Source organism: Osmia bicornis, chromosome 11 (assembly GCF_907164935.1).
Source record: "Osmia bicornis bicornis chromosome 11, iOsmBic2.1, whole genome shotgun sequence".
NCBI lineage: Eukaryota > Metazoa > Arthropoda > Insecta > Hymenoptera > Megachilidae > Osmia > Osmia bicornis.
In genome coordinates, this window is record NC_060226.1 from 7,811,079 (window position 1) to 7,825,823 (window position 14,745).

At 35.3% G+C, this 14,745-nt stretch overlaps 1 protein-coding gene across 6 annotated transcripts in view; it reads right to left on the minus strand.

The window, feature by feature from the left end:
* LOC114873909 (SAM and SH3 domain-containing protein 1-like) overlaps positions 1 to 14,745 on the minus strand; it is a 171,521-nt gene that overhangs the window by 25,315 nt on the left and 131,461 nt on the right. For all 6 annotated transcript variants that reach the window (XM_029182694.2, XM_029182693.2, XM_029182695.2 and 3 more), the window contains exons 2-4: positions 11,129 to 11,317; positions 10,239 to 10,399; positions 7,694 to 7,740 (exon numbers count right to left, since the gene is read on the minus strand). In XM_029182694.2, coding sequence (XP_029038527.1) covers positions 7,694 to 7,740; positions 10,239 to 10,399; positions 11,129 to 11,317 — 397 coding nt within the window. The remainder of the gene's footprint in view (positions 1 to 7,693; positions 7,741 to 10,238; positions 10,400 to 11,128; positions 11,318 to 14,745) is intronic.

Sequence of the window (14,745 nt, forward strand, 5' to 3'; positions counted from 1 at the left end):
TTTTCATATATTGTTGGGAACCAGTTAAAATTTAAAAAACCAATTAAAATTACGACGAATGTTACGAGTTACAATTGCAGTAATTTTAATGACGAGCCGGAAGTATGGGGCCGTCTGCAAATCATAACAAACTTTAAGTAAAACTTTATGCTCCTTAAATTGCGTGTTTGCAGCTGTTGCGAACTTGTCGACCGGCGCAGTTTCATAATAAATGTGTCTAGTTTCACTTGGAGGGCCGTTGTTAAAAGCGAAAAAATGTAATTTAATGGTCCTGTAAAAGCTAATAAATCAAACGATTTATGTATGTTTTATGGAACACAATTATGAAGTACAGCTTGGCTTTATTATGGAAATTTATGGAACCCGACTACACTGAAGTTCAATTCCTTTCTATGGCCCTTTCCTCGTATAAACTGCTTTTGGTAACGTCACATGAATATATATTTTAAGAATATTGATAAATTAACCTTTGAAGGCACCCTTGAAAGGCTGAGTCTTACATGTAAGCAGGCATTTTTAGGATTGAAAAAAAAATATTTTTACTAAACCAAAATTAATTTTTCAATGACAGGAACTTGCTCCTATTAAAAATTTTGAAATTTAAAAATTGTGAAATTTGAAATAATGAGGGAACTAGATCACATTTTTGAGTAGGGATCAATCTACATTTTTAAGGAGGGCAAGGCCACCCTTCGTTTTATTCTTCATCGACCCAGTCAAGTTTGATAGAGGAAACGTTATTGGACCTTTCGTCTCCGATGGGCTGGATTATTTTTATTCCATATGATTCATTCGATTGAACATGACTTGTGGTTACCACTACCGGCAATATATTTTCGATATTACGAGTCGACATTCCCGAACGTGGGTCCCGCGAGTCTCCTGTACTCTTTACATGTATCGCTCTTGCCTGACTGCTCGGCTATCCGCCTTGATAAAATACGGACGATCCTCTTCGGAATAATACCACCTTTCGGTAACATTGTAGCACCACTGGCGAATATCGGGGGATAGTAAAAATATATTTTCATAATCGGTTTTCTGTCTGAAAATTACTATTATATACTACTGCTGGGAAAAGGTTCTTTTGCATATGGTTTCAAAAAGGCAGCGCCGGATTAGAGGGGGGGCTATAACCCCGGGCCCCGTTCTAAATCTTCCATTTACTACGTCAAAAAATATCCAATTAATTTATTTTTACTATTACCCTTCTCCTTTAAATATTATTTAATTTTATGTAGAAGAAATTTCAATTTTGGACTCGAGTTTATTAAGCAAGAGGTTTGATATTCTTATAAATTAATGTCTGCAATGTAATCAGGCTTTCATTTAAACTGCAATAAAAATTTTCGACCGCAGTCGTAATAGTGGATATAGCTAGATCTTACGTGTTCCAATAATTAGTTCTTGGAGGAACACAGGGGTCAGGAGATAGCAGGAACCGTGACCAACAAATTCAATTGGTTCTTCAACGGGGATATTCTTGATTATAACTAGACCATCGGGGATGAAAGAAACCGGCAATGATATTTTCTCTCGGTTTTCGACTCCCGGCACGTTTTTCCGTAAATTACGAGGTGAGCTCCATTGCGCCCTTTTCACCGCCCTGTATTCTCGATTTTCTGCATTGTATCAGTACGCGAGAAGAATTCTTCGTTCTGATGAAAACGGGTTATTAAACCTCACAGAAGCGTGATATCAAACATATGCTCTATGAAATCAATCTGCATTACATTGCAGATTTAATTAATCATTAGACTATGAATTTGAAAATTATTTTTGCAACAATCTTGATTTATAAATTATTTATAAAATTCAAGATTAACATCGTTTATGCAATCCTCAACAAAAGTTACGTCAAAAAGACTGCATTATGCGATACACATGCAGTTGAAGGTCCTAAGGGGATTAAATGTCCACGATTCTTTACCAAACCTCTTCTTTCTTCTGTCTTCTGGTAACCAACGAAAAGTTTCTCTTCCCCTTTTAAATTATTTTAAAGCAACGAGAAGGTCGAGAAAGTTTGTCCCGTGGTAAACTTACGTGCCACCACGGTATCAAGAGGAAGATGAGGTCAAGAAGAGGTTCACTTACGTATTCTGCAAGCTCAGGTTTACACGTTCGAGATATGACCAGAAGAATCCAAAGTTTCTGGCTGAGAAGTGGTTACCAAGAGTTCGCGTGTGAGGTGCATAAGAAAATCCTTTCGACCTGTGTCTATCGTCGAAGATATAATTTAAATCCATTCATTTTTAAATCCCTTTGAAACAGAAGGTATTACTATGATACAATGTTCAACGACAGGTGATTTATTATAGGAAAAACTCAAATACAGAAGTACAGAGAAGAATAGATAAACAAGAAGAGTAAAAAGTGACAATGATGGTAGAGCTCATGGTATACGATGCTTCGTTTCATAAGAAGCAGAAAGAATTTGCTAAATTTGCATAGGCGGAGCATAAACAATCTCAGAATGTGCTCGCTGATAATGTGGACTTTGCAGGGTAGGAGAACAAACCTGTTATGAAAATCCTCGAGCGGCGAAAGCAGGGCTATAAGCATGAATAAATAAGTGATATTAAGATCTACTTTCTCTCTTCGTTTCTTTCTATCCTTCGAATAACACGAGCGTTTCCTTTCCACGTGCATACAGGCTTCTGCTTCGTGGCTGCTATAATACGCCATTCCTCTTTTTCTTCCTCTTCTACTTCAACAACTTATTTCGTTTCTGGACACACCTCTGTCAGTACCCTACAGGTACTCTTCAACTTTACTAATTTTTTTCTTTTCTGTTTATGGACATTGGCCTTAATTAATGGACAGATTAACGTTAGCACTTTTGATGATAACCTTCTTATCTGATGACATTCATTTTCTGGAAGATTATTAAACTTGAAGTATTTGATGCTTGGTGATAAGTTATGGAGTGAGCACTAGCGAGAAAGCTGAGGAGAATGTCCATCTGGCGGCGAGAATAGGAACTTTAGCGTGTCCTTTTACAATTTTTCTATTATCTCAATACGGCATTAATTTTTTTTTATCATTCAAATGAAAAATTCACAATTTCTTATCATTATCCTTGGAAGACTGATTTATGGTAATGGCGAGATGAATCAATATCGAGGAAAGTAACTTTGCTACTTTACAACGCACCTCTTCCTCCAGTTTTTGTCGTGCTTTCGAATCAAGAGTCAGATTAATACCGGCTTAAAAGTCGTTCACTTTTAACGACATCGAATAAATGAACAGGGAGATAAATGACGAGAGTATGCCGATATTATCGGCGCTATCCATTTTTCACTTTCTCGATATCGAGGCACTGCTACGAGAGACGAGTGCTATTAATTATAACGTGATAATCAATAGAAATATACGATTATATAAGATCTTATAGAAAGCGTTCTTCATAGATTAAATTATCATGAAGATTCAATGAATTCCAGTATTGGACATTTTAATTTATAAGAAAAGAAGACAAATGATATTATTTTTCTGAACCGAGCGAATGGTTCGTCGACCAATTTCTCGATTATCAATTGAAGGGTTGAATAGAGGGGTGCTGTAAACATAGCATTTCAAAAGCGTGTGGAAAATAGGATGAGAAAGGGTAAGGTGAAAGCACCGGGTGTGAAGTCTGGATGAGCTCCAAAGTACGCACTTGAAGAGCACACCATGTACGTACAATCTCCATAGGGCGATCAAACGATACTTCCTTCAACTTCCCTTCTCATAAAACTCATCTATAAACTTGAAATATTCATAAGATAATTTATATTCTTTGTTCTTCCTGCAAAATTCGACATTCGAATACTTTTGTGTGTCCCAAATTAAAGTTCAGCCCAATAAAGTTACATCTCTGATCCATGGCAATTAATATTTTCTAATCAATTATATTCGAAGGTGAATTTCACCCAGACACCGCATTTTTGAATCACAACACGTCGTCGATTCAATTTAATATTCTTAAGCAAGAGTAACGCGTAGGAAAGGGTGAAAAGGTGGCAGGTGAAAAGAAAGAATGAAAGCTGGATGAACTCCAAAGCATGCGAGCGGATGGCGTTACAGGCACGAACGATCTCGGTTCGGTGAAGCTGAGAGTCCCGTCGAGAGACTGGAGCATCGTCATTGTCTATTCTTCTCCCTATTTGTCACGCCTTCGCTTTTGCGGCTGCAACTTCGTGCAAACCAATGTTGTTACCATGACAACACCACGCCGAGTGCTACTGCATATGTATACAGTGAGTGGGTTGAAAAAAAAAACAACATCTTGTACAGGGTGTTCAGACAATGATAATCATGAGTCATTAATTCCATACTAAAAATATTAATAAAAACATTTATGAAGTCATTTTTATAAAATCTTAATTTTCTAATAGATATATCAGTGACGTTTTGGATTGCTTTCAAATTTTCTATGTTCAAAAATGAAAAATAAAATTTGATTTTCTATACATATTTTTAAAAATATAAATTATGGAAAATTGCTTTCTATCGATACGCGTGAAATAATAAGATTGTAAGAACTTAACGCGGACACCCTATATATGCAGTCATGAATGCCGCTTTTTTCATCCCCCATTCTGACAGAGCGAGAGGGAGATGTCGGCTAGGGGGAGGAAGCACTTGTACCCTATGCGGAACTGTAACATCACGTGCTCGCGCCAAGTGAAAAGCGTCTAGTTCTCACTCTCTTTACCTCTTTTCCGATTTTTTCCAACTCGACCTTTCATGTTTCTTTCTATTTGATAGTCACTTTCGACTCTGGCGCCACTCGTCGCGAAAACTGTTACACGATTAGTGACGAGTGAACCCTTTCGCTACTCGGAGTGACTGTAATCACTCGATACCAATCATTTGCCTATCGAAAAAATAATAATTGAACGAAAGAAGCAGTGTAATAAAGATAAAATAAAATTTATACTGAAACAGGCAGTTATGGTAAGCGAAGGAAACCATGTATCTTAATTGAAACAAATAGAGCGTAAATAAATATTCTCGTCACGTTCGTTGAACAATTTCCCTACGCCCTAATTAACTAACCGTAATATAATTACGTTAAGTAAGTCTCGGGTTATACTTATCTCGTTCACGATCTTTGCTTTGCCCGTTCATTCGACAAAGTCACGCGACGAGACGAAAAATTGTGTGGAATGCAGATATCCCCGTTGGAAACGGTACTATGCGCGATTGCGATACGACGATTGTCAACCGGATATTCCACGCATGCAAAACACTCGCAATTAAGCCGACTTAATTTACATACAGGTTATATTGTTACGCGGCACTAGGAACGGAAGAACGAAAAACAGAGGAACGAGGAAGAAAAAGAAAATGGAACAATTACCGCACGCTAGAGATAAAATGTCACTCCACATGCAGATCATGAATTCATAACAATTTGATCATTTTCTCGTACTGGAGTTGTTGAGTGTTTTTATCTAGAGAGTGTCTAATTTTACTAATTTAATTTTTATCTAATTAATGAACGATTTTTTAATTAAAAAGTCAACAATATTATAGTTATTACTTGAAGATATTGTTTTACAATATTTATAAACAGATAAATCAAAGTTACGGTTCACGAGGGAAACTAAAATTAAAAAGAAAACACTTCAGTGTACGCTCCATTTTTCCGATTGCTTCGGTGGAGTAGATACATTCGGGAAAGGTAGTTTTGTTGAAAGTGGACGTACTAAGACGGAAAATAAAATCAAGCAGAAAGGCCGAAATGGTCGAGTCGTGCTATTGGAATTTTTCAAGATATCGAAAAACACTAGATCTCATATTGGAGAAGCAGTTGGCGCGCAAGCCAAAGAGGGCAGCTTTGATATTTTATTTCTATTGAGTTCATCCGCTATCTTTCCCTTTTCCAGCCCACCATTTCCAATTCTATGAATATATAATTGAGATCAAGGTCTTTTCACGTTATCCGTCTGTTTATGTCGATAAATATCTCCATCTGTTTCTCAACAATTACCTAATTTTTCATTTTTCTTGGAAACCAATTGATTGATCTTTACTATCTGTAGAGAATTTAACAATTTTTTAAATCAAATTATATAAATTTTATAATTCAAAGATATTTGCAATGTTTAATAGAGAATGGGCTGAACTGTACTTTGAGGCACACAAAATTATTGATCTTTTGTTATAATATCTCAATATTGGACCACTGTGAGAAGGTTTAACTTCCGTTTACATTTCTGTGTCACGAAAGCACCTCTGCCGAAGACTAATCAAGTTAAACCAACAGCGTGCTCTCTAAATGGTGCATGTTTAACAGTAATTTCATGTAAGAGGCGTCAATGTCGGATCGTTACAATCCTTAGCTGTTGTCGCAGCGTACAAACAGCTATCGAAATCCAGACACAAACTTAACCCAAAACTCGTGACGCTTGTTGGAATACGCAAACACGATTGCTCAGTTTACTTGATTCGCGAAATGCTTTAACCATGCTACACCGAGTGCTATTTGTTCTGACTAAAATCCAAGAAAGGGTTGACTGCAAGGGTACGTTTTCACGTGACATTTAATGCTTAGAAATTAAATAATTTTTTGTTGTATTAGATTCAGTGGTGTAACTAGGAACCAGGGTGGAATTGGTCCTTTCAAAAATGTGAACTGGATCCTTCATTATTTAAAAATTTGAAGATTCTAAAATTAAAAAATTGCGGAATTCCAAAAATCCAGAACTTCGAAATGTAATTTCAGATTTAAAAAATTTAAAAATTCCTATGGGATCTGGCTTACCTCAGAAAAAATCCTAATTAGGATAATGATTAGAAAACCAGAGTTTATGAAAAACTAACACGAGATATTTCATGGAGAAAAATGCGAGGAAATGAGCTGAGAATATTTTTGCTTTAACCGTGTACGTTAGGTATAATGATTACAGACGTAAAAACACGTAATCATAAACGTTTCATCAAAAGCAAGAAAAGTTGATCGTGAAATAGGAGTATCGTTTAAGAGTACTCTTACAGAACTGAAAAATTAAGCTTGCTGTATGAAAGTAGAAACGTGATCCTTGATGCGATGGAGACGATAAAGCGGATATAAGCTTAACTTTCTTAGTGGTACATCAATCGAAGATGGTGGTAATAAAAGGATACGAGTATATGCTTTTAACATCATTTTTTGCTACTTTACAGCTTATGTCTTTCGACGTACTCGTAAAGATCATCGAATAAAGCACCGCAAATGAGAAACTATGGGACGATCTTTATATCTACTCAATCTTACTTTACGCATAATAACTTTTCTGAAATTTCAAAACGATCCTTTTCTTCTTTTTATTTATCTCCATATCCGCTATGAATTTCACGGATAATAAAAATAAAATTTATTTCTCACGTTAAAGAAAAAAATTTAATCTGACTTAAACCAAAAGGAAAGGTAACATGTCTTTTTATCCTTATTTCCAAACATTCTGCGTCCTAAGATATCCTTACTTAAAGCTTTCACCAACGTGATCATATTAAATTTCTACGAATACGAACTCTCTGTTATTAATACGGCATTCTTATCCAAGTATGTACTTGTCTTTCGTAGTTAGAACAACACGACGCGTTCCACTTTTACTCAGTGAATGAAAGGTACTTAAGTAGAACTATACGGAAGTGGAGTTTCCTCCAGGTTCCTTCTGAAATCTTGAAAAAGAAGCAACAAAGTTCATACAATTACGTGACTCACCATTGGGCGGGAACTCGTAGAAGTATGCGGATCTTGGGCTCAGGCAGCTGGAACAAAACAAACATTATCATTAATAAGTGTGTGAAAAAAAAAATAATTTTATAATGTGACAATATGTGAAAAATATGCAATAATGTAATATGTATAATTGACGATAAACCATTAACAAATAAAAATTTTCTTCATTTTATTTCTAATTTGAGAATTGTCTTGTCCTTCCTTTAACCATGGTATTTCTCCAAATATTCCGAGTACTTCGAACATTAGGGAAGGACCCGTCAATCTCTGACGATGCATCACGTTGGAATGCGAGCACACTAATTTCCGGTTGGGGCTCAAGTTTAGTCTGCACTAATTGCCTTATTGATATATTCGAAGGAGTACGCTGTTTCTTGTTCTATTAATCGTTCAACAAAGCGATTCCATAAGAAAATAGAAATTCACATAAATGCATGCGAAAGGACATAGTTAGAAGGTGGACAGTTTGCATACCAGTGAATTGGTAATGAATGGTGATGCAGCATTCATGTGTCCCCATACACTGTTCTGTAATACTAACCGCATAATTAATAGTGGTCTTTGACGAAAAGCTAACTCAATGGACAAACCATGTAATTTTAATTAGACCTTACTGACTCTGCTTAGATCTAAGGGTATTTACTTGAAGTTTTCGTTATGAACAATTAAAAGTTTTATAATATGAAGTGTTTTCAATTAAGGTACAGTGGAGGTACTAATTAAATTTTTATTTACAGAGATTGTTTACAATTGATTAGCGATCAAAATATTTTGCATCGAATTGTTTAAATATGCTCGGAATTTTCCAGGTTAATGAAACATTAATTAATTCGACTTGTTATTAGTAAAATAATCATTTAAGTGGATATCGAAGTTTATCCAATTCCAGTGTGCAAGCAACAACGTGAAATTAATTATTCGACGTAACGATCGATTGACGAGCCCTTGACTGAATTAATTATACGCCCTTGTACCTTACTTCAATGGATGCTGTCACGATCAGTAATCATTATACTATAACTGACAATAAGTTTACATTTGATTACAATGATCCTTTATCATCAAATATATCTTATTTTTTAACCCTGGAAGAACCACAATTTTAATTTAATTTTGCATTCCATATTACTTTCATCCCCTTCAATTTTTGTAATTATTTTTTTTCTAATTAAAGATTATTAAATTAGAGAAAAATTTATGAAAAAATCAAATTGTTTAGAGATTTTTAAATTTCAATTTAAAAAAGTTTACTTATTCAGTTAGCTGTAAACAGTGATTAGAAAAAAAAGAATAAATAAATAAACAAATTAAATGAACACGATTGTTATTTGTACGCCAGTATTTCGTTCCGTTGATTGTGTCCAGGATTTTTTTTTTTCGAAGGTGAGATGAACGAGGATATTCGTCGGACGAACAGACAGACAACAATTGTTCAATTTCAAGTTAACGTACTCGCTCAGTAGTATTTGGTATTGAAATCGATACCGGTAGCCGGACGACAAAATACGGTTTTCTGTCGCGAAGCTCTTCTGCTCGGTTAAATCACTCACCAGTATATTTTTATTCCGGTACCATTCGTTACTTCGCTTTATCTCCATGGAAAAATTGACAAGTTTGAAAATAATTTGAATAACAGTTTCGGAACCATGTTTTACACCGGTTCCGATGAAAAGAATGAAAATTAATTAACACATTAATCAACGCTATTATGTGATGTCTGAACAAAGATAACAATTATTTAAATATCTGAGAGTAGTATAACTTTGAAAAAATAAATTTTTAATTAAAATGAAAATAGCATCAAATTAATTGATGTATCTGATAATTAGTAATTGAAAATTGATTACAGATTACTTGAGAAAAGAAAATAGAAAACAATAATTAATGTCAGAAATGTATAAAAATATAGGGACGAGAATAGTGTATTATATGCTGAAAATAGCCAAAACCATGATTATTCGCGTGTGTATGGAAACAGATAACACTAACTGGCTAGATAATGGAATTTAATAACGACCTTCCTTGTTCCCTTTCTCTATTCGCGATTCTCAACTATGGCGAACGGGTGCGCGGTAGTCTGTTGGTTAATTAGCAATTAAATATCAAGCAGCCGGCGTAAAGGTGGGCACAGATGCTATTTCGTATCAGCTTGGCCACTTAACAATGGGCAATTATGTATAATAAACAGGCCATACCAGTTAAGCATTACTCCCGACTGGTTGTTCGAATAAGCATTCGGATAATTGAATCTACGGTACTTCGTAAGCGGAGATTCTATCTAGTGGTGTAGAGTTGCTGATTCTAATCTATCTCTGTTCAATAGTTTAACAAGAAAATATTACTGTCATTTGCATACAAAGACTTCAGTATTGAAAATGCAAGTCATTCATAATAAAATTAACTAAATTAAAATTCTTAGTAAAAAATGGTTTATCATCAATTACAATGAATAATGAATAAGTTACTATAAATTTTAGAAAATTTGTTTGCTGACCAGTGAAAAATTGACGATGTTAATTACTCCTACCTTTGATAGGCTTGTTGATGTGTGCCCGGCGTCAATGGAGTAGGATTTTGTGCAGCAAGAGCAAGTTTCTGCTGTCGTTGTTGAAGCATTTGTCTGCTAAACACCCCGTATCCAAAACCATAGATCTCATCCTCTTCCTTATCACTGAGGCAACTCGAGGGCTGCAAACAAATATTAAAAATCCTCCATCGTTTCTACGTTTTACCAAGTTGAATTAAGAAAATTGAAATTGTGTTAAATTTGAAAGCATTAATTTCATTAATTCTGAAAGGAACACTTGGTTAATTTTTCACTTCGGTGTTTTCTTGGTTTTAGAAAAACCGAAGCTCAATCGACGATCGATAGAGAACTCGATTAGCCGCAAGAAAAGTCTGAGCGGCGAACAATAACTAATTTAAAGCAGAATCGACAGATCTACACGGTTAATTCCTTGAAACTACTTTTGCGGGATCCTCTCCGAGGACTTTCAATTCTACGATAGAAAGTGTTTAGTCTCTCAGTTAAACGCTAAATCCTTCTTTCAAAGAACGTGACCAGAAAGGTAAGACTACATATTTCCCTTGTACCAAAAGTAAATTTCAAAAAATTCACCGTCAAAATATTATCATTTTCGTTTCGAAGAAATTTACCCTCTTTTCTTTTCAATTCACCCAGAAATTAACTCTGATATACTTCTCCTGTAATCACGTGTAAATGAATCTCATTGCCCGTTTTCAGGTAAACTATGAAATAGGTACAATTACCTGACGTATGTACGAAAGAAGTCTAGAAATAAAGGAGAAAAGTGAAAGAGATTCGTGAGGGTAAATACTCGAAAGAAAAAGAAAAAGAGAAGGTAAAGGAGAGAAAGAAAATCAAGGAGAGAATAAAAAAGAGACGGATTCACTTACCGAGTATTTTCCGGGCACGTAAATGGGCTGTGAATGACTGGTGGTGAGTTGAGTGTTGGGCATTCTGGGGGAAGCATTTGTTTCACGGCGACGTAGCTCCTCGAGCGGCTCCAGGACGTCTCCGTAATGCGTTCTGAAGAGGTCTGCATACCTTGAAGCGAGCCCCTCCAAGTATCCCCTCTCGCCTTCCTGAAACAGTCATTCGAAAAAGACGAAACGTCAAGGAGGGTGTTTTCATGAATATAACGCGATCTACTTGCTAATCCTTGCCAACATAATTTCATCAAAACAGTATAAATTTTAATAAATTCTTTCAAAGAAATCTTTAATTTTATTATTGCAAATGATAGAAGTACAATTTCAACCTTTTGTCCCATGATCTTTCTTATAATTTTATTAAAATTATATAAATTTAAATAAATTTTTTTGGAAGAAATCTTTAATTTTCTTATTGCAAGTGATGGGGGTAAAATTTAAACCCTTTCCCAAAGGTTTTCGTATGTTTCATGATAAGATATGGCTGAGACTAGCATCAAAACCAAGAGAAGACGAGAAAATGTTGAAGAAGCGAAAGAAGAAGAAGAAGAAGAGGAAGAACAGAGCTCTGACGGAAGTCACATTAATATTTCACAATTCCACTTTTGCTGCCTCTCGATGGCTTCCTGCCGTCCAGGGAAGGGCTATGTTCTTTCTTTTCATAAGTTTAAGAAAGAGAGACAGAGTGGAAAAAGGGACTGAAAAACGTAGAAGAACACTTTGTCTGGCGCGAGTCTCGTTTTGCTTACACTTCAAGCGTCGCCATCGATGTAAGCGACGTCGTTTCAGACTGACAGATATGTATTTTTTCGTTACCAAGTACATTTATTATATTTCATTCTGTAATCGAACCAATGAAACAATAAATAAATGCTAATTTCCCAACAGTTAACGGTGCAAGAACATTTTATGAAAATCCCTCATCAATATTATGAATATAAATGATTAAAACGTTTAATCAATACGAGTGGCGTTAATGAAATTCCAATCTGGTTATGATTAATTTGAAGTAAAATAATTAACGAAAGAAGCATCGAAATTACTGGAACGTAATAAATGTGTCAATTATTAAGGATAGCGTTTGATTGCAGCGTTCGTTATGCGTGTACGGTTTGTTGATCGGGGATTGGCATTTCGAAAGATACAACAGCGAGGAGCGAGTATGAATTCTCTTGAAAAACGAATCGTGAAAGCGTGATATTGAATGGTAAAGAAGAATCAGCTCTTTGCAATCGACCTATATCCTTTCACTGTGCAAACAAAGCTCACAAAGACCGAACGAATTCGTTCGCTGATCCGTATCACGTTATCGGTACTACGTGCACGCAACAAAAATTTATATGTGGGATAGAGAACCAGAACCGGGAAATCTCAATATGTCTCTTAAACCGAAAACGTTACATTCCTATTCGAAGTGATTTCTCTTGGAAAGAAAACAATTTTGAGGGACATTACTCAATTGGCACGCACAGATTATTATACAATTTTGATACGATGTAAAATCCCATAAAATGTATTTTATTTTATTTTATTTAGAAAGGGTGAAAATAATTTTAAAAATTAAAATTGAAATTTCATTTAATATTTCACAAACTGTGAGATGTAGATGAAAAATTCAGAATTCATTGTTCAGGGGATTAATTAATGATATTTATATTAAATGAAAATTTACTTACACCCAGATAAAAATTACAATTACCTTTCAAATATATTTTTGCTATCATTGTTTGTAAAAATTTGACTGCGATTGAAGGTTCGTTTCCAATACGATTAGACAATAGTATAACAAACCAGACGATCGTTGCTGAAATAAAAATAATAGAATACTCTCTGCACCATTGTATGTATGCGAACAGTTTCGCAGCACGAACGTGTTTCGTTCGCTCGTTGAATCAATCAAAATGGACAGATCAAAATATCAAGATCTACTCGCTTCAATATTTATGATCGATACAGTACTGTTAGATAAACGCAAGTGTCAATAATACACACAGTGGGATCTGTAAAACGCGCGCTGGTATCATACAATGGGTATCGGTTCGCGGAGCATCCGATAAATCGATGGCGAATAAACTTATCAAACGCAACAGTGGCAAACGTCAAAATTTTTATCACGATACAGGATCTATTTTAATATTTTTTAAAGCATGTATACCGGACCTTGGATTATTTATAAAAAAAAAAAAAAAAAATATATAAAAATTTTACCCAGACATTGCTGTTCAAAAGTTAAGGAAGGCGATGAACCATGAAAGAGCGAAGGAACAACGAAAGGAATCATAGTCCCATCATCTTCGTTCCTTTATTCTCGCGCCTTTATCTATAATTCGCGAGTATTAATTAGAATTCCAATCTACCAGTTTAATACGACGAATTCATTGCCTCGTACTTTGCTGCAGCTCTTGTTCCCCTTCTTTTTGCTTCTTTTCCAAACCCCTTACCCGTTTTTCTCTGTTTCTCGTTTGGTCCCCATCACTCACCCAACGAGGAGGGGTGGTTTAACGGTCAAACTGAAACTTTCAAGGCGAGAGCACATAAAACGAACGAATTTTCCGCGGCAGCGTAACTCTTTAGGAACTTTACTGCCTCGTAAATTAAAATTTCATCCATGAACGGATAATCGAGGGGTGATTAAAGAGTTCGTTTCAATAAGCTGACCGAACGTCAGGGGACAGGTTGGATTCGATGTTGTTTTCGCGTCCACTTGATATTTAGACAGTGATAAATTCACCATCGATCCTCTTCTCCAGATAGAAAGAAGTTCTTTGATTAAGTTCTGTTAAAGGGATACCTTCTTCACCATTTCTTTCAGTCCTTTCCTTTTCAAGAAGTACCAGTAACGAACTGTATTTCAAAATGATAAATATTTCTTTTTCTTTATTGCCCTTTGGGTCGTCCATTTGCAGTTTGTTAATTTTATAATAAAACAATATTTCTGACGATGGACGCAAGTGTTATCTTTTATTTATTTTTCTTGAAAATTCATTTATCATTAAAATTCGATGGTTTTTATATTTCTGAATCGAAGGTAAAAATTTTCCTCGTGTAATTTAAAATTTTATAGACTCACTGATTTTGCAAGGAAAATGTTTACATCAAGTTTAATATTCAACGAATTCCAGAAATTTTTATTATTATGCATCCAGCCCTGGGTTCATCAATCTTTACCTCGTACACGATTCATTACCGATGCAACATTATCGAAGCATGAAAATATGATTTATACAAGTTCGAAGGTCTCGAGTACTCTGGGTCCAAGTTTAAAGGAAACAGCATTACGTGGCACTGATTGTGCAATCAGAACTATACACATATATAAATGGGATGAAAGTTTTTGAGGGGAATCGAGGGTCGTACGTGACGATCGAACAGGAAAATAGAGATGTAAAGATAGGAATGGTTGTGTTCGAGGAGCGGAGACGAAGGATGAATCGATGAAAGAAAATGTGGGTAAAGTCGGTCTTCTAGTACGAGGTTAAACTCTACGAGTAAAGGAATGGTAGTTGAAAGGGGGTAGTTCCTTGACTTTTCAATTTTCCTTCACTCTTCTATCTTTTACTGCTCGTTTTCCTAACTCCTTA